We start from the raw sequence: 26,457 nt of genomic DNA on the forward strand, positions 1-26,457 counted from the left end.
TTGTCATTGTAATATTGACCACCATTGAAACATCAAAAAAGATGAAAACAATCCAACCAAAGTTTATATGTCAATTGGGTTTAAGTGAGTGAGGTTTTGAAAAGTGTAATGAAACCTCGCCCAAGATGAAAGAAAGAAGGCGTAAATGGCTATATAAATTGAAGGGTATTTTAGGGCCTTTAATTGTCAATGGCTTGGTGTGACATATGGATGCATGTTGTGTAAACATCTCCATTAGACTAACCCACCAAAAGGATTTCAAATAGATAGTTATCATAGTGTCCATAGAATACAACCTCTAACAAACGATAGTGTTTGAGATCAAACCACCACTAAACCCCAAAGGTATTGGCTAAATGCATTGAGATTACCAACAAAAAATAATATCCGATCTCGAATTACAGTTATATTGTCCAACCCTTACAGTCCAATATGCAATAAATATAATGAGTAGTGCTATGGGCACAGCTTTTGTGCATAACTTTGTGCACAACTTTTGTACATATCTTTGTGCACAACTTTTGTGCATAACTTTATGCATAACACTGACATATCATCATGTAATTAAATAGTTAAAAATTAAATATAAAACAATACCTAATTATATGGTAACACATCATTATTTGTGCACAATGTGCATATAGTATTATTCAAATATAATAATACAAATTTCACAACATCCTTGTCATTGTCACCCTAAATCTGTGACATAACTACCCTCTGTAAATCCAAATAAGTTATTGAGCTTACACCTGGGAATATTATTGCCTCAATCAAGGACATCCTAAACAATCTCCATAAGCTGACACATCCGTATCATGCCTCAAGATGAGACCTACGACCATTGCAAACTCCAAAGGGCTAAAACAGGCATTGACTCTATTTTATTTGAACCAAAGTTCTCTCTTTGTGTCCTCATGATTAATTAAACGAAATAATACTGAGGGACTGTTTGGTTTCAATTTTTAAAGATTACCTTGGTATCTATCTTTTATTCCCTTGTTTGGTTTGTTAGTAATAAAAGATTACAGTAATCTTCTATTACCAATGTTGACGTGGTAAATAATATAGGTAGTAATCTGATTACCACCTTCACCTAAGGTATTTAAAAATTATCAAGATAATCTTGATTTTATTATAATTATATTATTATTTATTAATTTTTTGAGACAAAAATAAATTTATTTTTAATTAATATGACAAATAATATAAAAAATATTTAAAAATAATTATATTCAAGAGCATTTAAGTAAAATAATTTATTAGTATCTTTTATTACTTTTAACCAAACATAATAATTATTTATACTTACCAAATTTTATCAAACATAATAATCATTTATACCCAATAATCTTCTAAGTAATCTATCTTCAAGGTAATTTTTCTATTTTGATAATAAAACATTACCCAAACTAAACACCCCCTGAGTGTATAAGTACAACGCTAAACCAAGTCGTTTCCAATCCCTGGAAGTGCCCAAACATATCGTCTAGAACATCTCTCTTTGGGTCATTGTAAATTTCTCATTGATGACACTCATTATGTCTTTTTTTCCTATAGAGCATCAATTGGACCCAAAATGAGTGGATTTTGTCAAATCTGTATGCACTCTCTTGATAGTTGACACCAAACTAAAATGCATACATACTATGAACAATAACAGCCAAGCGAGGCTCGCCTAGTTGTTAGATCTTGCATAGACAAGACTTTTTTCGGCCAAACTAGACATTTTTAGCCCAGGTGAGACTTTTTTGGCTTGTTTTCGTCTACCTATTCATCCAAATACATCTCACATAACTAATGCAAATCAACCAACTTTTCACATATTACAACCAACAAATCAAGCACATAATCATAAAGAAACATCTTTCCAACACAAATAATTCATTTCCAACTTAAAAAAAAAATCATATTTTTCCTTAACCCAAACCCTAAATCTAACACCCAAACATTGAAAAAAATCAAACGATCCAACCAAAGTTTGTATATCAGCCAGGTTTGAGTGAGCAAGATTTTGAAAAGTGTAATGAAACGTCACCCAAGATGGAAGAAAGGAGGTGTAAATGGCTGTATAAATTGGGGGTATTTTAGGGCCTTTACTTGCTTTGTGGTATAAATATTTAACGAAAAAATGTTGAGAAGATTAGCGTAGACGGAGAAATTTTGTGTAAAAATTTCAGTTTCCCTATTTTTTTCATAACTTATATTGGAGCTTATTAGTGAAGAACAAAAAAGCAATTCCACGTGGAAACCACTCGCATAGCTTAGCGAAAAGATCACATAGCCTTTGTTTAATTGGCGCAATGTTTTCGTTGTAGTTCACCGAATGGCCATAGACTGTACATGGTACAACATTTGTTATTATATTACCTTAAAAATTAGTCAATAAAAAAGATTCCTCACTCTCACTCCAAATGTCTCACGCTTTTCTCATCTAACTGAACCATTAAAATGTTACCATACTAAAACTTCTATTCACATTCCCAGAATAATAGATAGTTACATTCCTTATAAGAACAAAGGCACCATAAAACATGCACAATGGTCACCTATGCTTTCTGCAACAATCGTCATGCAGGCCTCGAAAAAGCTATCTGCTTCATAAGTTTCATAAAAGATAACATCACTTACCAAATACTATTCATGCACCATGAGTGAACAGCTATACAAGTCAGAAAAAATTAAGAACAGACTCAATTGGCACATTGATCTATGAATGTAATATTTGAAATTTTATGATATATCAAGGCAAACGTAACAAGAAGCAATATAGCATAATCTGAAATATGGCCTATATGTACATCAAACCGGCAAACCTTCTGGGACCTTCAAATGAATGAAGCTTAATAATACCCACAACCTTCAAAGAATGAAGGCTGCAAAAAGTGTCTGCTTATCGCGAAGCCTTCAACATGTCAACTGCTAAAATCAAATCCCGGTGCAGGGGCCAGCTGAACCCATTTCAACATCAATTTGAAAATACAAAAACAAGATATCATCAGAGGATGACCAATGTCTTAAGAGAAATAATGATCATCAGAAGATGATCAATCTCACTGCAGGGCCCAATTTAGATTGTCCAGTTTCTGGCTTCTGCTGTCTCCGAAATATAATTGCTGAGGAATAAGGGTAATCACCGCATTGACATTAATGTGCGAACTCTTTTGTCCCTCTCAGCTTTCCTAGCACTTGGGGTCCTCTTCAGTTTATTCAATTCCTCCATTACAACTTTCTCAACTTTGTCAATTGAGTTCAAAAGTTTCCTCTGAGGTGTGAGAGGCTCTAACTCTCCACCAGCCTGATTTGTAATATCAAGCAAAATCTTAGGCACTTTACCGACAGAGGGAGGACAATGCTTCTCATGGAAAGTTGGAGTTGGGGACAGCACTGAAGTATTGTGCTCGAGCTGAGCACCTGACAGTGGCTCTGGGGAGTCAACTACTCTCCGATCCTGGGACATTGGACTCTCCATGTGTGGGCCTTCAACTTCTCCCAAGCGAGCTCTTCTCCTTTCAATCGCCTGATGAAAGCCACAGTTACAAATTTCTATATATTGACGTAAGATGCCCGAGAAGGTAAGGGGATTTGTAATAATAAGCTGCAAAAAGAAGTTTACTTGGACTCGAGGCCAATGCTGACTCTGACTCAAGCATTGATGAATAAACAAAATGACTCCGGCAATTCAAACAAATTTTCAGCAGGGTGTAATTGGTTGGATGCTTAAATTAAACAATGCAGAAAACCAAACAGGAATGCATTTCACTTGTATGCGCATGACACTGAACATTCTCATGGAATTAAAACAAGGACAATGCCTAACAACTCAACAAAGCTTGCCAGAAGGGAATGCTCTGACACCATCCGAAGAATTAACCGAGCAACATCCATGCAACTTAAATTTAGAAATGAAGATTAAAGAGCAAAGTTTGCATTCTTGTCCTGTTGGCTATAATAGTGAACAAGCACAAGCAGTCAACTTCAATGTGGGCATAAAATGAACCGGAAACCATCAGCTTTGTCGAATGAGTTTTAATGTCAGCTGAATCTATGACGCAAGAACTCAGCATGTCATTTAATTCAATAGTAAATACGCATGATTAATAAAGTATATAACTCTGAAACAAAGATAACAGGTGATTAAAAGGAAGAATATATTTAACACAAAGAAAACACATGCTCAGAACAACACAAAACTCTTTAAAAAGCAATTATCAATCACCAGTCAAGGATAGATACAGGAAAGAAATCTTCCACTATATTTACGAGCATCATAAACACAAACAATGGTTAAACTACAAATAAAAGATAAACACATCTAATTAATATGCTACTTCACGAAGACTTAACGAATACTACTAGAATAATACATTAGAAATATTGTCAAATGTCCACAAAAAAAAAAATAAATAAATTGTAAAAGTCGAGATTCAATTCAAACGCAACTAGGATTGACAAACCTACCAACTAACACTATACGAAATGAAATTAATCATCTAATAAGATAATAAAGATAATAAGAAAATTACCCTCACAACAGCAGTAATATCCGTTAGAGGCGTCCTCGGGTACCAAGCAGGCAACACAGAAGATCCTCTCCGAGCACTTCCTGTAGGCGTATTTTCTCTTCCCGTTGATGCACGTGTCGCCCATGTAGATCCGTACACATTTCTTCTTCCACGGCCAAACGCGCTTCTCGGGGTCCCACCACCTCTTCCCCTACCAATCGATTGTCGACGCACCGCGGTCGCATTAGCCACTCGAGTTACTGGAGATGCCAATTGATTTGAACTCTGTTCTGGTTCATCTCTGAAGATTCCGAGAGTTCCGGACCTTCTTTGAGCAAAGACGGTTGCAATATCAACTGGCCTCACAAGTCTGTCACGTGACTCCGGCATTTTTTCGTTGTTTCTTGATTTCTTCTGTAAACTTAAAGAAACAAGATTTATTTAAAAGAATATATATCCAAGAAGTAAAGATACTAAAAATCTTCTTAGTTCTCCAAAATAAATAAATTTATAAATAAACTTTCACATTTTCCCGGAAATGAAAATTTTCTCCAGAAAATGAGAATTTTACCGTGCAGGGGGCAAGTAAAAGAGATAAAATGAAGAACAAAAGGAGAAGTTTGATGTTCTGAAGGGGCTAGGGTTTGGGTGAATCAGTGGAGGGCATCACAAAATAAAGAGGAAGAGACTGCTTTAGAGTGCCATAAAGAGACGTGAATTGGCAAATTTTTCGAATGAAAGCATGAGCGGTTTTAAAAAAATTTCGATTAACAAAAACTTGAGCACGTGCGATGCGTGGAAATTTCAAAATTCAAATTTTTTCAAAGAGCGGGCGATTTTGAAAGGCTGGGTTGTGTCGTGTCTCTGTAATGACTTCTTTGCCCCTTATGCATGAATAGTAATGTTTCTATACTTTGCTTCCATGATTATAAAATGTGATTCAAAATTCTTTTTTTTGTTTTCTCAATCTAACGGCCAACATTGAGTAGTAAAATTCTATATGATGATCCACTGATAAACCACGAACTCATTTAATAAAAGGATTTTCAATTTTTAATTTTAATTTTATTGATCAGTCCTTTGGGATACATCTAATCATAAACCATCTCACATTGATCCATAAATTAAAAAAATATATCAATGATTTTAATAATTACATATTTTCAGTAACATAATATATATAGAATATTTTCTTTATTTTTTTTTTATTTCTAAATTTTGTAATTTCTTTCTTTGAATTTTTTTCAATTAATGGTATATAATTATCTATTTTTGTATTAGCAAATATGGCAAATAGTTGTGACATTAAATAGCTTCAATTCAATACCATTAAGCAAAAAGTATAAACTATAAATCAAATAAGTAATACTTTGATTTGAGAATTTCTCATACAAGGTTTGGGAAAACAAAAAATTCTCACTATTGCTTGAATTATAAATTGTCACTTAAAATTTAACTTATTTGCGGAAAAAAAAGTTATGATATAGGATAAATAGATAAGTTACTATATTACCCCTAACAGTTTCACTTTGGTAAAATTATCATATAATCAACAATTTGGCCTACATTACATCAACTAAGATGTGATTTTTTGGGTTCACACTTGGTTTATTGAGACTCGGGTGAAATTCGTCCAAATAACAATAAAAAATGTGAGATTACATATTGAAATTGAAAAATATCTGACCTTGTGAGATTACACTTTTATGGGTGTAATTTGGTCTAAATTACACTAAAAAATATGTACTTATGATAAAGATTATACATTTCTCGATGAGACTTGACAATTCGATGTTGATGTTTTTCATTTTTTTTTTTTTTAATTCTGGGAAGGGAAATAATATTTTTGCCCTTCCACAATTGTTTTTCTCTAACAAAATTGCATTTTGGATGGTAGTTTGTACATTAAAAATTTAAATAATAGAATTTGATTTATCAAGACCTTGATATTAAAAGTAATTTATTCTATATGGTATAATATATTAGAGGTCAAATGACTTATTCCCACCCAATCTTGATCTGTTTCCAAAGTCTTATCTGCAAAGTTTCAAAAACTCAAATACCCACCTATAGACTATTAATCTTAACCAAAACAACGGGTAAATTTATTATTTTATTACTAAACCTTAAAACCTAAAAGTTTATACCATTTTACTCCTATAGTTTGAAAAATTAACAATTTTTTCCACCCAAAAGTTTGAAAATTTCACTTTTCCCCCTAAAGTTCTTTCTTCATTCTTTGACAATAAGAATCAACTACTGTCATCGGCTAATCACCCTAACATCTTCTTCTCCAGCCATCGACCTTTCCATTGAAGCAGGTTTATCAGATGAAGATGATTATATTCATTCGACCAGTGGATCAATATCATAAGAATAGTCTAATGTCAATCCGTCGGTCAGAAAAAGACGAACGTCTCTGTCCAACCGAAGAGAGGAAGAGACTTTTCATTGGTAGGAAGGCTGACAGTTAGAGAAAAAGATGTTAGAGTGATCGACCAACAACGATAACGAATTCCCGTTGTTGGAGAATTAAAAAAGACTTTAAGGGGAAAAATGAATTTTTTTAACTTTTAGGTGTAGAAGAATTGTTAGTTTTCCAAACTATAGGGGGAAATATGATATAAACTCTTAAAGTTTTAGGATTTATGTTGACTCAAAGAGTCATTATGCTCTTATTTTGATGATAACAAACTAATATGTCCCTAAGCATATTAACTAATGATTTTACTTGAGTGTGAGTTTAAATTGCAAGAATTTATCTAATGCACTTGAAGGAGTTTCAAGATGAAAATGAAGATAAGGCTTAAGTGAAGAATTCTTGAAGATTTGAAGTAAAACTCAAGTTTAGGTAAATATATTTGTAATTTGGAGCATTCATTTTGATTAGAATATTTATTTGCATGGGATAGCTCACTTGAAAACTCATTTTCATATCTTTTATATTTTGGGTTAAACTGTCATTTTTCAAACTTATTGGGTTAAGCCAATTTTTTCACTAAAGTTTATTAATTCATTTAAAATGATGAAGTTTTGTGAACTACGTTTTCATATCTTAAAGTTGGTTTTGAAAGAAATTTCAAAAATGGGTTAAATTATCACTTTTCAAAGTTTTAGGGGTCAAATTGTAATTTTTGAAAATTTAGTGGGTAAAATATAATAAAATTTGGTCGACCGAATTCTTCGATGGCAACTTCCAAATTGTGCAGAAGCCATATATTTTGGCTTTCAGAAATTCGGTTGACTGAATTAAATCCGATCGAACGAATTTTGGTTTGAACTTTTTAACGGCTAGTGCCACATCACATCCGGTTGAACGAATTACATCTGGTCAACCGAATTGTGCATTTTCTGGAAAACTAAAACGGCTATTCTTTGTGCACAACAGTAACTTTCCTTATTTTTCCCTATATAAACCCAATCAAATTCGTTCGAAAAGAACTTTTGCCACTAAAAACTTTCATATATTTGAGAGCAAATTAGTTTTGAGCTATTCACTTGTAAATTCTCTTCTCCAATCAAAACCCTTGCCCATATATTTTGTAATTTCATTTGTATTGGGTTGTACTAAGCTTAACTTTCATTTACACTCTTTGAGAGAGATCACACTTTGAATTCATACTAAAATTCGTACTATAAAAGAGTGAGGTTCACTCTTGAAGAGATCATAAAATTTCTAGTGAGAGAAATTGAGTTTTAACACTTGTAAAGGTTAATAGCACCTTGGAAGCTATTTTGTTGTGAAAAAAAGTTTGGTTGAGTTTTGGTCAACCAAAGATTAGTGGAATACTCCAAGGGAGAAAGCTTGGAGGAGTAGACGTAGGCCGGATTGAGCCAAACCACTATATATCGCGTGTTTGATTTTCTCTTCCCTTTAACTCATGTTTTATATTATGTTATTTTGATTGTATTGATTATTTGAAATATTTTTGTTATTCTCATAAATTGGATTAAAAATAGGCAATATTCATTGATTTGAATAAATTGTTTTAATTCTCTAATTTGGTAAAGATTGCTTTAAATTGCCTAATTCACCCCCCCCCCCTCTTAGGCCATTCGATCCTACAATTGATATCAGAGTTTGGTTGCTCATTCTCATAAACTTAACCGTTTAGAGCAATGGTCATGAACCTAGGAAAATCCTATACCGTTAGTGAAGGGCTTGCCCCAAATAAACCGCCATTGTTTAATGACATCGGATATGCCCATTGAAAAAATCGTATGTCGATTTTTCTTCAAAGTGATTATGAATTGTGGGATGTAGTGCAAGATGGACCTTTTGTTCCTATGAAAGAAGTATATGGAAAACAAGTGCCCAAAACTAGGGAAGAAATGAACCCTCAAGATAAGAAGAATATTGCCATTAATGCTAAAGCTATGAATGTGTTATATTATACATTAAATGAATATAACTTTAACAAGGTAAAAGCTTGTACCTCGGCTAAAGAAATTTGGGAATTATTGATGGTGTCAAATGAGGGGACTTCACAAGTCAAGGAGACTAAAATTAGCATGCTCACACACTCATACTAGTTATTTAAGATGAATGAAAATGAAACTATTAGTGACATGTTTGATAGATTTATTACTATTGTGAATGAATTGAAAAATCTTGGTAAAGTTTATACTAACCAAGAAAATGTCAAGAAACTTCTTAGGTGTTTGCCTCCCTCTTGGGATCCCAAAGTGACGGCAATTGAAGAAGCAAAAGATGTTAAGACTCTACCTCTTGAAGAGCCTTTAGGTTCGCTTCTCACCCATGAGCTTACTATGAAGCAACGACAAATTGAAGAAGTGGAGAAGAAGAAAAAGAGTATCGCCTTCAAATCATCCATCAAAGAGAATGAAAAGTTCCTAGAAGAAGAAGAGGAGACATCAAATGATGAAGATGAAGACATTGCACTCTTGACTAGAAAGATTGGAAAGCTTCTAAGGAATTGAAAGCTAAAAAGAAATGAAAACTTCATAAAAAGTGAGGCTTTTAAAGGGGAAAGGGAAAATTGTATGCTATGAATGCAAGAAGCCGGGACACATCAAATATGATTGTCCTATCCTCAAAATTGGTAGATCGAAAAAGAAAGCAATGAAGGCTACGTGGGATGATAGCGATGAAAATGAATCCGAAAAGGAGGATAATGAAGTAGTCAACATGTGTTTCATGGCAATTACAAATAATGAGGTAATTAATTCTAACTTATCTAATACTTGTGATGATTTAGATGAAATAGATGATGAGATATATGAAAACCCCTCATATGAAGAGTTATATGATACAATTGAAGAGATGAATGAAAAACTTGCTCTTTGTATGTCTTAAAATGCAACCCTTAAAAAGAAAAATTTTAACTTGGAAAAAGAAAATGAGTCCTTAAAGAAAGAAAATGAAATTCTTAACCAAAAAATCTTTAGGTTTAAAGGAAAAGAAAATGAAGAAAACAAGTATGAAGGATCGAATAGTCTAAGAGGGGGGTGAATTAGGCAATTTTAAAACTATCTTTACCAAATTTGAGAATTAAAACAATTTATTCAAATCAAATAATGTTGCCTATTTTTAATCCAATTTATCAAAATGACTAAAATATTTCAAATAATCAATACACTCAAAATAACATAGCATAAAGTATAAGTTTAAGGGAAGAGAAAATCAAACACGCGATGTATAGTGGTTCAGCTCAACCCGGCCTACGTCCACTCCTCCAAGCTTTCTCCCTTGGAGTATTCCACTAATCCTTGGTTGGCTAAAACCTCAACCAAGATTTTCTTCACAACCAAAATAGCCTCTAAGGTGCTATTAACCTTTACAAATGTTAAAGCTCAATTTCTCTCACTAGAAATTTGCTAATCTCTCCAAGAGTGAAACTCACTCTTTTATAGCACGAATTTTAGTACAAAATTGAAAAATGATCTCTCTCAAGAGTGTATATGAAAGTTAAAGCTTAGTACAACCCAATGCAAATGAAATTACAAAGTGTATGAGCAAGGGTTTTGATTAGAGAGAAGAATTTGTAAGTGAATAGCTCAAAACTAATTTGCTCTCAAATATGTGAAAGTTCTTGGTGGCGAAAGTTCTTGGTGGCAAAAGTTCTTTTCGAACGAGTTTGATTGGGTTTATATAAGGAAAAATGAGGAAAGTTACCGTTGTGCACAAAGATAGCCGTTTTAGAATTCCAAAAAATGCATAATTCGGTCGACCAGATGGAATTTGGTCAACCAGATGTGACATGACACTTCCGTGGAACTTACGTGGCACTAGCCATTGGAAAAATTCAAACCAAAATTCGATCGACCGAATTTCTAAAGCCAAAATACATGACTTCTGGACAATTCAGAAACTGATTAGGTCGGTCAAATTCGGTCGATCAAATTTTATTACATTTTACCCCCTAAATTTTTAAAAATCATATTTGACCCTTAAAACTTTGAAAAGTGACAATTTAACCCTTTTTTGAAAATTCTTTCAAAACCAACTTTAAGATATGAAAATGTAGTTCACAAAACTTCATCATTTTAAATGAATTAATAAACTTTAGTGAAAAACTTGGCTTAACCCAATAAGTTTAAAAAATGACATTTTAACCCAAAATATGAAAGATATAAAAATGAGTTTTCAAGTGAGCTATCCTATGCAAATAAATATTCTAATCAAAACGAATGCTCCGAGTTACAAACATGTCTACCTAAACTTGAGTTTTACTTCAAATCTTCAAGAATTCTTCACTTGAGCTTTATCTTCATTTTTATCTTGAAACTCTTTCAAGTGCATTAGATAAATTCTTGCAATCTAAACATACACTCAAGTAAAATCATTAGTTAATATGCTAGGGGACATATTAGTTTGTTATCATCAAAATAAGAGCATAATAACTCCTTGAGTCAACAAAATATTCTATTTTTGAAAAAGAAAAACAAAAGTTTGAAAATGATCTTTGCATAGCTAAAAAGGAAAAAGAAATTATAGAAAATGAAATTGAAGTTTTAAAAAGGGGAGCAAAGGATTTAAGTGAAATAGTTTTAAAATTTAAAAATAGAAAGGATATTTTTGATAAAATGCTTGGTGTACAAAGGAGAGTTTTAAACAAAAGAGGATTTGGTTATAAACCTTTTATCAAGACAAAATACTTAAAAAATTATTTTGTTAAAGCCTCAACTCCAAGTGAATCAAACATAACTTACAATTATTGTGGAAATAAAGGTCATATCTCATCATCTTGCCTAATTGAAAAGAAACATCATATGGGCACTAAGAAAGTGTGGGTTCCTAAGGGAACAAAAACTAACCACCAAGGACCCAACATGATTTGGGTACCTAAGACAAATTCTTGAATCTCCCATTGTGTTTAGGAACCGAAAAACAAAAGGAAGAAAAGCAAATGGTTCCTCAATAGTGCTTGCTCAAGACACATGACCGGAGATATTTCACTTTTCTCGACAATAAGCAAGAAAGATAGAGGATATGTCACCTTTGGAGACAACGTGAAGGGTAAAATTATTGGCATTGGAGATATTGGTAACAATTCTCATATTATTATTGAAAATATTCTTTTGGTAGATACTCTTAAGCATAATTTTCTTAGCATTAGTCAACTATGTGATAAAGGATTTAAAGTCATTTTTGAGCCAAATAGTTGCATTATGGAAAATATTAATGATGGAAAAACAAGTTGTGTAGGAAATAGAGATGGAAATGTTTACACTATAGATGTAGAAAATGCATCTCATGAAAATCTATGTTTCTCCGCATTACATGAAAGTAGTTGGTTGTGGCATAGAAGATTAGGTCATGCTAGCATGGACTTGATTTCAAAAATCTCCAAGAAAGAGCTTGTGAAAAGTCTTCCGAAAATAGATTTTGTTAAAGATAAAATTTGTGATGCATGTCAATTTGGTAAACAAACAAAAAATTATTTTAAAAGTAAAACTCATATTTCTACATCTAGACCTTTACAACTTCTTCATATTGATCTTTTTGATCCTTCAAGAACCGTAAGTCTAAGTGGAAAACATTATGCTTTTGTTATTGTTGATAATTTTTCAAGATTCACTTGGGTACTTTTTCTTGCATCAAAAGATGAAGCCCTCCATGTATTTTCAAAATTTGTCAAGAAAATACAAAAAGAAAAAGAAATGCATATTTCTTGCATTAGAAGTGATCATGGGGGAGAATTTGAAAATCATTTATTCGAAAACTTTTGTGATGAGCATGATATTGAACATCAATTCTCTTGTCCTAGAACTCTCCAACAAAATGGTGTTGTTGAAAGAAAGAATAGGACAATTCAAGAGATGGCTAAAATCATGTTAAATGAAAAAACTTTACCTCAATATTTTTGGGCGGAAGCTGTAAACACCACATGTTATGTTCTAAATCGTGTTTTAATAAGACCATCTTTAGATAAAACTCCATATGAACTTTGGAAAAACAAAAAACCAAATATTGGTTATTTTAAAGTTTTTGGATGCAAATGCTTTATTTTGAACACAAAAGAAAACTTAGGAAAATTTGATTCAAAATCGAATATTGGCATTTTTCTTGGATATTCATCATCTAGCAAAATATATAGAGTGTTTAACAAAAGGATACTAGTAGTTAAGGAACCCATGCATGTCATTTTTGATTAATCTAATCTTTCAACTAGTGTGCAAATTGATATTGATGATGATCAAGTTAAAAATGGAGACCAAACGAAAATTCATGATTCACCAAATGATGATAAGGATAAAGCAAAACAAGAGCTAAAACATGAAGAAGACAAAGATAAAGATCTTCCTAAGGCTTGGAGGTATGCAAATGCTCATCCTAAAGAATTAATTATTGGTGAGGAAAATCAAGGTGTCAAAACTAGATCATCTTTTAATCTTTGTAATAATTTAGCAGTTCTTTCACACTTTGAACCAAAAACATTTCATGATGTATTAGATGATGAATTTTGGATTTTAGCCATGTAAAAGGAACTAAATCAATTCGAAAGAAATAATGTTTGGGAACTAGTCCCTCGTCCGGATCATCAATCCATTATTGGCACAAAATGGGTTTTTAGAAACAAAATGGATGAGTTCTGAGTGGTTGTTAGAAATAAAGCTAGATTAGTGGCTCAAGGCTACAACCAAGAAGAGGGAATATATTTTGAAGAAACTTTTACACCAGTAGCTAGACTAGAATCCATTAGGATGCTTTTGACATTTGCATGTTCTAAAAATTTTATTTTATATCAAATGAATATCAAAAGTGCTTTCTTAAATGAATTTATAATAGAGGAAGTTTATATTGAACAACCCCCCGGGTTGAAAGTCATGATTTCCCAAACCATGTTTTTAAACTTCAAAAAGCTCTTTATGGTTTAACACAAGCACCTCGAGCATGATATAAACGTTTGAGTAAATTCTTGTTTGAAAAAGATTTTTGCATTGGAAAAGTAGATACTACATTGTTTATTAAGAGAAAAGAAAATGACATACTTTTGGTTCAAATTTATGTTGATGATATCATCTTTGGATCTACTAATGTCTCTTTGTGTGAAGAATTTTCTAACCTCATGAGTAAGGAATTTGAAATGAGCATGATGGGAGAACTTAAATATTTTCTCGGACTTAATATCAAGCAAAGCAAAGAGGGTATCTTCATCAACCAATCTTCATACATCAAGGACTTATTAAAGAAGTTTGGGATGGAAGGACTAAAAGCCTCAAGCACACCAATGAGTTCAACTATCAAGCTCACCAAAGATGAAAGTGGGCCAAATATTGATGTTAAAATGTATAGAGGTATGATTGACTCTCTTTTATATTTAACCGTTAGTAAACCCAATATTATGTTTAGTGTGTGCTTGTGTGCTCGATTCCAATCATGTCCCAAGGAATCTCATTTAAAAGCCCTTAAAAGAATCTTCAAATATTTACATGACACTAGATTTTTAAGGTTGTGGTATCCTAGAGAAACATCCTTTGACCTAGTGAGCTATTCGGATGCCGACTTTGCCGAAAGCCAAGTCTATAGAAAAAGTACTAGTGGTACTTGTCATTTTCTAGGTCATGCATTAGTTTCATAGTTTTCAAGGAAACAAAACTCCGTAGCTTTATCGACCGCGGAAGCAGAATATATTGTCGTCGATAGTTGTTGTACTCAAGCCTTGTGGATGCAATAAACCCTTAGGGATTATAGAGTTAGCCTATCTAAAACTCTAATCTTGTGTGACAACACAAGTGCTATTAGCTTATCCAAAAATCTCATTCAACACTCTCTAACCAAGCATATAGAAATTAGATATCATTTTATTCAAGATCATATTCAAAAGGGTGATATTTGTCTTGACTTTGTATCCACCGAAAATCAACTTGCGGATATTTTTACAAAACCTCTTAGAGAATAACGTTTTTGCAAAATTAGAGGTGAGCTTGGGATCATGGAATCACTATATTAGCATTTGCACTTATATATCATTGTGGTTATGGTGTTTTGGTTGAATTAAAAAGAGAAATTATAAAAAATGGCCAAAATACCCCTCCATTAAACAAAAATGCCCAAATTCACTATTTTTAAGCAAAAATGCCCAAAATCCTTATTTCTAAGCAAAAATGCCCATAACTTTTTCTAAAATGCCAAAATTACCCTTCCCCTTATCTATATAAACCCTCCTCACTCACTCTTATTACACACACTTCTCATATCACTCAAACACTCATTCTCACTCTCATTTTTATTCAAGATCAATTAGTAAGGGTTCGTTCAGATGAAAAAAGTTCGTATTTTTGAATTCGACTCAAAAAAGGACTATTCATGGAAAAAAGGTATTGATACTAATCTTAGCCTAAAAACTTAATTTTATTTGTTAAATCTAGTTTATATGTCATAATATAGGGGTTAAATGTAATGTTAGATAAATATGGGGGGTTAAATGCAATGTTAGATAAATATGGGGGTAAATGTTTAAATAACATGTTAAGAATAGATAGGTATAATTTGATACAAGACAACATACAAAGGTGTTAAATAAATAAAAAGATAATTATGAGGGGTCAAAAAAATGTTATTAAAATAGGGGGGCATTTTGATATTAAACATTGTAAGAGCATTATAAATGAAATTTTAGGAATAGATAGATGTATTTTGATATGAGACAACATAAAAGGGTGGTAAATGCAATGTTAGGTAATTGTAGGGGGTAAAAAAAATATTTAAAAAATATAGGGAGTATTTTGAAATTACATTATACATGATGCAAATAAATAATAGGTTAAGAGTGGATAGATTTTTTTTATACAAGAAAACATAAAATGGTGTTGAATGAAAGTTTAGATAATTATAGGGGATTATATGAAATGTTAAGAAAAACATGGGGATATTTTGATATTTCATAATATCATGAAGGATTTAAAAATATTTTAAGAATGAATAGATGTATTTGGATAATAGGATACATACGAGTAAGGCTGGACTCGAGCCTGAAACGAGCCGGACTCTGCTCGGCTCGATCGAGCTCGAGCCGAGCTCGAGCTGGCTCGGTAGATTTTTTTAAAATTTTTTTATACAAAACGATATCATTTTGATCCATATATATATACAAAACGATATCGTTTTGATATGAAAAATGAGTCGAACCGAGCCGTAAATGAACCGAACTGAAAACGAGCCGAACTTGAGCCGAGCCGAGTTCGGCTCGAGTCGAGCTCGAGCCAAACTCGAGTTGGCCCTAAATAAACCGAGCTGAGCCCGAGCTAGCTGCGAGCCGAGCTCAACTCGGCTCGAATCCAGCCCTACATACGAGGGTATTAAATGAAATATTCGATAAGTATGTGGGGCTAAATAAAAAATTAAAAAATAAAGGGGGTATTTTGATATTAAACATTGTAAGAACGCTTTAAATGAAATGTTAAGAATAGATAGATACATTTTAATACAAGATTACATAAAAGGTTGTTAAACAAATTGTTAGATAAATATAGAAGGTTAAATGAAATATTAGAAAAACATAAGGGGTTTTTTGATATTAAACATTGTAAGAACGTTTTTAATGAAATATTAAAAATAGGTAGATACGTTTTGATACAAGATATTATACAAAGATGTTTAATAAAATATTAGATAAATATAAGGGGTTAAATAAAATTTTAAAAAAATATAGAGGGTATTTTGATAGTAAACATTATAAAAACTTTTTAAATGGAACGTTAAGAATAGATAGATGTATTTTGAAACAAGCTAACATACGAGGGTGTTATATAAATTGTTAAATAATTATAAGGGGTTAAATAAAATATTAGAAAAATATGGAGGGTTTTTTTATATTAATAATTATAAGACTGTTTTACATAGTTATTACAAATTTTTTTGTTATAAATGAATAATTATTTTCAAAAACTTGTCATTGTAGGATTGATAATTAAAATAGATGGTTATGCATTGGTTCGTTACCAAGGAGAATGGATTCAAGGTGGAAACAACACAATGAAATATGTTGGAGGATCCAAACAATTGATTAAAATTCCTTATGAAACAACATTTAAGGGATTTATTGAGCTTTTGAAGGAGTCTTGTGGTATTAATCCAATGAAAAACTACCTTTAACTATTAATGAAACTAAGAAAAATTGAGCTCGATTGCCCCGTACAGATCCAAAATGATGAAGATGTCCAGGGTCTTATTGATATGTCTCAGTACTTATAGGAATGTATTCTTATTTTTGTTACATGTACCCCAATTAAAGGGCAAGAGGAAGATGAAGATGAAGAAGAAATTAGTGGGGTCAAAAAAGAATACAATTTGGAAAACTTGATTGATTTCAGTAATAACCCGTTGTATATTGCAAACTCATGGGCTTATAGAGAAAAAGATAGAGTTCCCGACTGGGATGACTTTGATGGAAATGATATGCCCGATATTCCTTTTGAAGATGTAGACCCTGAGTTTTGGAAAGCCACAAAATCATACACAGAATCAGAATTTGGGGCGATGATGCAATCTCTTGACTCGATGAACCCTCAAGCTAGAGCTTATCTACGTGATGTCGATTTGAGCGTTGGAGTAGAGCGTGCTTTTCGGGACATCAATATAACATCATGACCACTAATATTGCTGAGTCATTTAATACCCTTGTCAGACATGCACGGGGCCTACCTATCACAATGCTCTTGGAGTTCATTCGTGGTACCATGCAGCAATGGTTTTACGAGAAGAGAAACCATGCAAGTAAGTATCAAATTGTTATTAATTAAACGTTTTTTCTCATGTATTTTTTCACCTTAGTTTTGGTTATTACCAAATGTGTTGTTAATATTTTTTCAAATTACAGATGAATACCCTAACTTTGTCACACCTTGGGCGGAGGAGAAGATCAGCAGCCATCTATCAAAGTCTGCATGTCTGAAGGTTCGGTCGATTACACCTACTCAGTATCAGGTTGTCGGTTTTGGTGGATTCATGGGTATTGTGGACTTCGGTGAAATGTCCTGCACATGTAGAAAGTTTCAGCTTTCACGTATTCCATGCAAGTATGCCATTATCGTTGCACGACATATGAGGCTCATGAATGTTAATGCATGGGTTCATCCATTCTTTCGGACCGATATCTATCGTGTAATATATCAGGAACCTGTCAGTCCTCTTGGAAACCAATCTGATTGGTTGCACTCACCAGAAGAAATAGTTATTCTACCCCCCGTCCTCGATAGTCGTCGTCCAAGTCACCCCTTCAACAGAAATAGACGTCCTTTGTAAGGAGAAAATGTGATACTGAGGATTTTTAGTCATTGCCAAGAACTAGGACACATACAAACCCAATGTAAAAGCCCAGCACCCGTCCCGAGCTTCGCCCCACAACGTTCATCTAAAAAAGGCAAAGGGACAAGATCTTGATATACGGTGGAATCAGTTTTGTTAGTTATATGATTCATCATTGTTGTACTTCAGTTATATGTAACCGACGTATTTTTATTATTGTTTCAAATGTGTAATTGTATTGATATGTGATGTAATAACTTTAATGCAAATAATTTTTTCATTTTATATTTGTTAGAATGAGTTGTTTGAGTATTTCTTTATTTTATCTAACGTTTGATAGTAACATCACTCAAATCACATATAATTATTTTCGTGGCAAGTTATTTAAAAAATAAAATCAAATACATATCCATACATAATGACAGATAAAGTATATATACAATAAATACAAAACAGGGATTCATAGCTCGCTTTCAACACGTTTTCTTTTGCGAGAAATATCCTGCAACAATTTTAAAAAATCGTAAGACATTCATAAATAGCAAATATGTAAACAAATTTCTTCATGAAAAGACATAAAACGATGAAAAATAGAAAACAATCAAAAAGGAAATGACAAAATTTTAAAAATAAGATTTCAGTATCTTAGAACGGTTAAAATAAAAAAACGAAACTGAAATTCAAATTCTATACTTTGAAATACCCTAAAATGTCAACAAACGAAAAATCATTCGAAAATCTGGAAAATACGATTTGATATATCCTAAAACAATGAAATTCAAAAAAACGAAACCGAAATTCGAACTCTAAATGTTGTGTTACGAATTAATATTCAAGGTGTGTATTTTTTTTTTTAAATACTTCAAAATAAACGCATCATTAAAAGTGTATAGGAAGTATTCTAAGAAAACTGAAGATCTAAAAGCGAACAAAAGATGTATATACTCATATAAAAAAAAAAACTCATCTGAAAACATCTGAAAACATGGAGTAATCATATACAACTGTACAATCATCTCAAAAAGGTCCAAACGCAACGAGAACATATGACTGTATGCATGTAATATAAACCAGAGATAGCCTGCTCCAGCTGGATCTACCTATGCTGACTTAACCCTGCCTCACAGCTACCTCGATCATCTGTACCTGCAATCATGAAAAAAAAGGAAGTGAGTGATAAGAACACTCGGAAAAGAATTAAGTAAACTATTTCCTTTCATGTTCTAACTTACTCTCGGGACTCAACCTCACTCATAACCCCTATAAAAAATCGACGGGATAATCTAGTTCATGTTTTACTATTTGGGTCATACTTTGTCCTATCTGGTATCTATTTGATAATTTTTGGAAGCTGACTATAGGGATTTGATACTTTTCTAAGCTCGAGCTCTTTTTCTTTCTTTCACTACACCATTTCTGAATCTGAATTAAGCTCTACTACGAACGGACCCTACTGAGGGTTTATGTCCTACTATGGACGTGTCCCACAGCAGACGTGCCCTACTACAGGCAGTGTAGTGTAAAGTGCCCTTTCATAGTTTATAGCATGCATGTGGGCTTATATCTTACTAATTTTGCTTCCATCTAAATTTTTTTCATAACTCACCAGACATTACTCTTGGGACGACCCCTGAATCTTAAGCCCCAAATTCCTTTTCTTGCTTTTCTTTTTTTTTCTCTCTTTTCTTCTTCTTTTCTTTTTTTCTCTCATTTCTTTCCTTTCCTTTCCAAAACTGTGAAATACTGTTCACAGCCCTGTTCGTTTGACAGGGCAGCCTTATGTTTCATACAATTTTATAGTACAAATGGTGTCTAATTCATACAAGCTATATATCATTGGAAAGAGGATTCAAAGAGCTTTCCAACAAGCTATAATAGCACTCATAATTCATTAGATAAGGTAGTCAAAACTTGAAATGAAGTTAGTGGTAAAAACTGACTCCTCTGTTTATTTGATAAAGTAGTCTTTGTGGTTCATACAATATTTAATAGTCCAAATGATCCCCAATTTATACAAGCTATATATCACTGAAAATATAATTCAAAGAGCTTTCCAACAAGCTATAATAGCACTCATAATTCATTAGCTAAGGCAGTCAAAACGTAAGATGATATCAGTGACAAAAACGGACTCCTCTGTTTATTTGGTAAAGTAGCCCTTGTGGTTCATATAATATTTAGCAATCCAAATGATCTCTAATTCATACAAGCTATATATCATTGGAAATATAATTCAGAGAGCTTTCCAACAAGTTATAATAGAACTCATAATTCATTAGGTAAGACAGCCAAAACGAGGGACGAATTCAGTGGCAAAACTGTAACTTTTATGCAACTTTCTGCCGTAAACAAAATCCCACACATAGACATCTCAAATGGCAAAACCACATTTCTCAACTTCAAAATCATCATTTATAACATAGATCCAAGGAACCAAAAGCCTAAAACATGTAACATATCAAGGATGATACTTTTTACCTTGTTTCAAGCCAAATCTTTGCAAGTTGGCTTTTTTCTCTTTGTTTTGTTTCCTTTAACACCAAAATCACCTTAAATCAACACCAAAACATACTAACATATTCATATAACATGCATCCAATATATATATAAACATAGGAAAAGGGAAAAAGAAAGAGATCTTTTGGTTACCAAGCTCCAAAAGTATTTCTTCTTTTTTTCCTTCTTTATCTATCTTCTAAAACCCTTCCAAATCACTTACTTTACTTCAAAAAACACAGCAAAGAAAGGAAGAAACTACCTCCTCTGGAAGAGATGGGAAAATGCTGGAAAAAGTGTAAAGATGGCCTTTCTTTGACTTTTCTTTCTATATATATCTATTTACATATTTTTGAATATATTAATATATATAAAGCTTTGTTTTTTTTTCTTTGTAATTGGTTTGTATATAACACACCCACACATACATTTCAACATATAAATTTAACACTAGAAATGTCTCAAATTAGGATTAAAAGACACAAATGCCCCTAGAATGTACCTGAGGATATCGCTCAATTCTTCTAGCCACCTTGGCATGTAGTCAAATGACTAACGCTTGGTCATGTCATAAACTAACATTGCCCCCACTGCACCTCGGTAATATGCACTTGTCACTGTCAATAACTAGAAACAAAATTGATTCAAGCTTCATATCATCTTACTATGACAAACAATACATAAAAGCTTGCAATTTTGATGTCATGGTGAGGCCCCAGACAAACAAAGTTAAGGCTAAAGATTGACATATCCACTATTGGATTGGATCAGTTATTTTGTGGATTCAAATAAAACACAATCTTAAAAATTTCCTTCAACAACATCAAGAAGAAAAAATGATCTAACGACCCATAACTGTAGCATAAATGGGGTGTGACCAAACTTCTTAAAGCAAGCTCATTGTTATGCCTAACAGGAAATATAGCAGGTTCCAGGTTAATTGTATTGTTCCTTTTGTTATTAATATTTTCAAATAAACTCATTTTCTATTGTAGTTTGGTATATGTATACAAAAAATAAAGACAAAGAAATGAAGAATAACTTCAAGCTAAGCAATGGCATGAAAATAAAAGTTGGTTAACTGACAAGTTGTACAATTTTGATAAACTAGTTAACTCAATTATATATGAAGACTAATAATAGCTAATTAAGAAGAAGATGTATTTTGCTTTCTCTTGAATATCAGGATGTCAAACAAAACATTGTACATTTGACTCTAACCTGCATAAGTAGATATTGTTATAGATGAAAGGAGTGGAAGCTTGGCAAGATTGTTAATAGTCAGGTTTATGAGATTGACAACCTACCCTCGAAATTACTTCATAGAATTCTATCGGAGTACATATATTTGATGGTTGCTAAAAGAAAAGACCAATGAAGAAGTTGTTTGGTAGAATATTGGGAATGAAAGTCAGTACCCAAGACTGAAATATTGGTATTACCACTCATACAGTTCTAAATCTGACAAGTTAATCTTACTTCATATCTATAAAACAGTAAAATACTTATGCCTAAATGCTAACAAAAAGCTTGTGTAAAGTTTTGATTAGAATAACTTCTCCCAAAAAAAGAACATAGTGGCCTTGTGATATTGGAAAATATTTAGCCTTTAATTCACCATAATAGCACAAGGGTCATCTGTGTCTTGCCCACCAATAAAGATAAAAGATAGCAGGATAATGATAGCATTTGAAATGTAAGATTATTCTTCATAAAGAGCTTGAAAAATGCAAAAGACTAAAGGAAAAAACAAGTTTGGATGTTGAAGTTTAGAGTAAGACAAGTTCCTTGCCTGTAACAAAGTTTCATCAAGTTAAGGCAAAAGGAATTTTTCACATGCAAACCGAGAGAAACAGACATGAGGTATTATTATTGGGAGGCAAACTTCCACACAACAAACAAAAAAGCTTAGTCAATAATTAGGGCTCTTTTAGAAGCCTAAACTGTACTAGTTTTGTTATGTCAATTGACTTAACTTGACTAGAGCAAGTATAAATTTTAAACCACAATACATAACAAGTCAAACTTAACCAAGATATCTATATAGATGTTTCTTTTTATCATTGCATAACAAATCAAACTTGATCAGGAAATTATACCTACATAGTTGTTTGTATACTAATAGTAAATTATCTAAAATAAGAAACAAAAAGCACCCAATAATGCCTAATTCAGACAAATAATTGCTATCCCCAATCAAGGATCAAACTGCATTTCATATTCTAATAGTAAATTTCACTTAAAAAACTGAATACATTTTAATTTAAACTTAGTTAGAGGCAAGGGTAAAACAAAACCCTTTTAGATTTTAATTTTATAACATTGCAACTAAAACAAAACCCTTTTAGATGTTAATAGATATGGAAGAAGAACCATATTTATAAGCTTTATAAGATCAAACAACTATTTCATAAATCAAGATATATGTGCATTTCTCAACATTGCCTTATAATCTCTTTTCGCTCCACTTTTCAGAGAAAGATCCTTTGAATCAATACACATTCATTGCTTGAACTCCAAGCAAGATGAGGAATTAACAACACCATTCCAAAGAATCAAGATGAAGAAAATCATGTGACAACTTTTAACTAAAGTGTTGGAAAATTTAAAGCACATCAAATCCAAATTCTGTAAATTCACTGCACATATAAACGTGTACATGGATTTCGATTCTAGTTTTCAAATGATTCAAATGTGCTACAAGGATCAACATAGTCATTTTCCATAACATAGTTTGCTCACTGCCATTTCAGATTGCATTCTCTACATGGTCTTTGTGTTTTGGCTTTTGGGAGAAAAAGAAGATTTTCTTCTTTTGTGAAAAAAATGTTTCTCTACAATTTTGGAAAGGCAATTTTGGATATTTAAATAGGTGTCTAATTGCTAATAACTTTTTCATCAACTGTTGTTTGGTAGTTAAGCAAACCAAGTTGAATTAACCCGTCATAGGTGAATCCAAACCCAATATCTATCACTCACACATAAGAAGAGACCCGAACCAAATACTTAGGCATAGAAATCTCATACAATAGTACGTTTAATACTTGCAAATGTGTCATGAGACCTCGCAAACAATCTACACTTGGCAGCTAAATACTATGCATTTATTAGGAATAATATAGTTGTTTTAATCGGAAAAAAAATGTAATAAAACGTTAGGCTCACAGTACCCCAGAGTTACTCAATAACACTAGCTCTCTTTAATTCCTCATTTATTATTGTGTTATTTTCCTATATATCCATAATCAAGCCTGTTCTCCCAAATGAATGACAAGATCGACCAATCAATGGACACACGTAATATATAAGTCTTCTTCTTCTAGTCAAAATTCTTAATTTAAACTTAGTTGTTTTTCTAGTTATGTTCCATAGATAGAATCGTGTGTGTCATAGGTGTTAATTTAAAGTAGTAACACTAAAGTAAACATCAAATAACAACAAAAAGTCAAAGAATACCAATAGAAGGTAAATCTCATAAAGTCTCACACAGTGAGGGAATAGAGATTCACTATCTCACTACTTCAACCGATCGTCTTACTTATGCATACATGGTATGAATCATATGCTACAATGTGTATTCTTTACAAATGTCACTACTTCAATAATGTTAAGATCTTAGGTCAGTCTTGATATCTAATGTCTAACTTGAGTTTTTAATCATCTTCACACTTGTAGGTATTTATTCATATTAAGAATTTACATTTGAAATTCACAAGTTATTTGGACATGAAGGATCCAAATCGTTCATTTTCAAATATATCTATCTATGACCTCATCTTGATTGATCATCAAGATGACATTTTAACTTCAATAAATATTTTCTTAACAAATTTGTTTTCCATTGACACGCCCTCTTAGCGTAACTTTTTTCAAAAATAATGTCTCCTCTTTGTTCGCTCTTTCAACGCTAAAGGTAATTGTTCATCTGAGTGAGTCAATCTTTAACTTGTCTAACATTGAAATTTTGTTAAACTAAAAACGATATGTATGTAGTGACAACCTAAGAATTTAAGGATGCAAGTTCAAAACAAAATAAACTTAAATTCATAGTTTTGATGTTATGTCTCCAGTACAGTATATATAAGCTCAACTACTTATCAATCATAGTCTACATAATCCAAGAAATTTGACAAGTGCAAAATATACATTTTTTGGAACAAGCTTGGTCAAAAAAAGGATCAGTGACCATTCGATATGTAGAATTATATTATACACTTATTTCCTTTTTAGAAATGATATCTCTTAAAACATTGTGTCTAATGTCAATATATTTGGTTATATTATAAAACTCGAGACCTTTTATGAAAGTTGTCCCCTCTTGATTATATCAACGGACAACTATTACTTCAATAATATTATCCTGTTTACCCATATTTATGAAGAATCTTTTTAATAGTTTCTTGCACAATCACTAAATATAGACCTGGCCAAAGGCTGGTTTGACCCGTGAACCGAACCAAGATCGGCCCGGATAAAATCAGAACCGGAACCGGTAGACCCAGAACTGGACTGAACCGAAACCAAAATCGTGGTTTTATGGTTCAGTTCTGGTTTACATAAATTGGAATCGTGAAACTATCGATTCACACCAGTTTATGAACCGACGGTTTATTGTGCTGAACCGAAAAAAATTTGAATTTTTTTTGAATTTTTTTTATTTTTTTATTTTTTTTGAATTTTATTTAAAAAGCCAACAGTTCCCTGCGCAAGGAATCGTTGGCTTGAAGGGAAATTTGCAGGGGACCGTTGGTCCACTGCAATTTTCAGAATCTCAATTCACCCCCCTGATTTTTAATTTTTTTCAAAAAATTTTTTTCCTATATATACCCCTTCTAATTTCATTCTCTCAAATCTCAATCTCTCCACTCTCTCACTCAATCCTTCAAACTCTCATTCTCATTCTTTAAACTCTTAATACTCTCTCAATCTTTCAATTCAATCAAATTTTCTTAAATTTAATTAAATTCTTTCTTAATTTTTTATTAATTTCAATTTCAATTTTTTTTATACAATTCATAATTAATTATAGAATTTATTTCTATAATTAATTTTATTTATTATTTTTTTATTATCTTTTATAATTAATCATATAATTTATTTATATAATTAATTTTATTTATTATCAAAAAATGGCAAGCAGTAGAAATTCTTCCGGTAATAGGAGATTTGGTCAATATTCACATATATCAAATGTGAATGAAAATCAACTTATAGATGATTTTCATTCACAAGAAAGTGAAAACCAATATGAAGAGGTGAAGCAACATTAACAACAGATGGAAATGGAACAACAATCTCAAAAAATTCCTACATCCGATATTTTCAAAATTCATTTCAAGAAAATACAAAAAGAAGATGATAATTTTGATGTTGCTTGCAATTATTATAGGCAAATTTACAAATTCAAATAAGGAGGTGGATACGGAACATTCAAAAGGCACTTGAAGTCAAAGCATTCAGAAAAAATGGGGCAAAGCTGAGGCTAAACACAAATAACCGGGTATGATTCTAGACACAAATCTTTATTTATGTATAGTGATAATAAAAGTAAAGAAGAATTTACAAAAATGGTAGTAATAGATCATTTAGCATTTAGTTTTGGTGAAAATTTAGGTTTTAATAATTATTGTAAAACTGCATTAAATCCTGCACATAAAACTATTCCAAGAAATACATTAAAAAGAACATTATTTAGTTTATATAAAAAACAAAAAAAAGAGTTAATTCAATTTTTTACAAATT

The 26,457-nt window shown here is 32.1% G+C and overlaps 2 protein-coding genes across 3 annotated transcripts; one reads left to right on the plus strand and one right to left on the minus strand.

Moving 5' to 3' along the window:
• Window positions 1-2,711: 2,711 nt before the first annotated feature.
• Window positions 2,712-5,243, minus strand: LOC123225325 (protein POLYCHOME-like). 2 transcript variants are annotated; one of them, XM_044649259.1, is made up of 3 exons: window positions 5,077-5,243; window positions 4,527-4,919; window positions 2,712-3,520 (listed from the first exon to the last, which is right to left on the minus strand). In XM_044649259.1, exons 2-3 carry the CDS (start codon window positions 4,893-4,895, stop codon window positions 3,134-3,136), a joined length of 756 nt encoding a protein of 251 aa, XP_044505194.1. In that variant the 5' UTR covers window positions 4,896-4,919; window positions 5,077-5,243; the 3' UTR covers window positions 2,712-3,133. The 2 variants fall into 2 exon arrangements, with proteins under 2 accessions (XP_044505194.1, XP_044505195.1); XM_044649260.1 differs by having other exon boundaries at window positions 4,527-4,926.
• A 12,381-nt stretch (window positions 5,244-17,624) lies between these two features.
• LOC123225688 lies at window positions 17,625-18,216 on the plus strand. Its single transcript, XM_044649798.1, has 2 exons — window positions 17,625-17,688; window positions 17,792-18,216. Exons 1-2 carry the CDS (start codon window positions 17,625-17,627, stop codon window positions 18,214-18,216), a joined length of 489 nt encoding a protein of 162 aa, XP_044505733.1.
• The last annotated feature ends 8,241 nt before the right edge of the window (window positions 18,217-26,457 follow it).

The sequence above is a fragment of the Mangifera indica genome, chromosome 9, assembly GCF_011075055.1.
Source record: "Mangifera indica cultivar Alphonso chromosome 9, CATAS_Mindica_2.1, whole genome shotgun sequence".
Classification (NCBI taxonomy): domain Eukaryota; kingdom Viridiplantae; phylum Streptophyta; class Magnoliopsida; order Sapindales; family Anacardiaceae; genus Mangifera; species Mangifera indica.

Coding starts and splice junctions, on each gene's coding strand:
- LOC123225688 (XM_044649798.1), top strand. CDS start 17,625: ATGCTCTTGGAGTTCATTCGTGGTACCATGCAGCAATGGTTTTACGAG. Junction 17,689..17,791: donor CGAGAAGAGAAACCATGCAA/GTAAGTATCAAA, acceptor TTCAAATTACAG/ATGAATACCCTAACTTTGTC.
- LOC123225325 (XM_044649259.1), bottom strand. CDS start 4,895: ATGCCGGAGTCACGTGACAGACTTGTGAGGCCAGTTGATATTGCAACC. Junction 3,521..4,526: donor ATATTACTGCTGTTGTGAGG/GTAATTTTCTTA, acceptor GGCTTTCATCAG/GCGATTGAAAGGAGAAGAGC.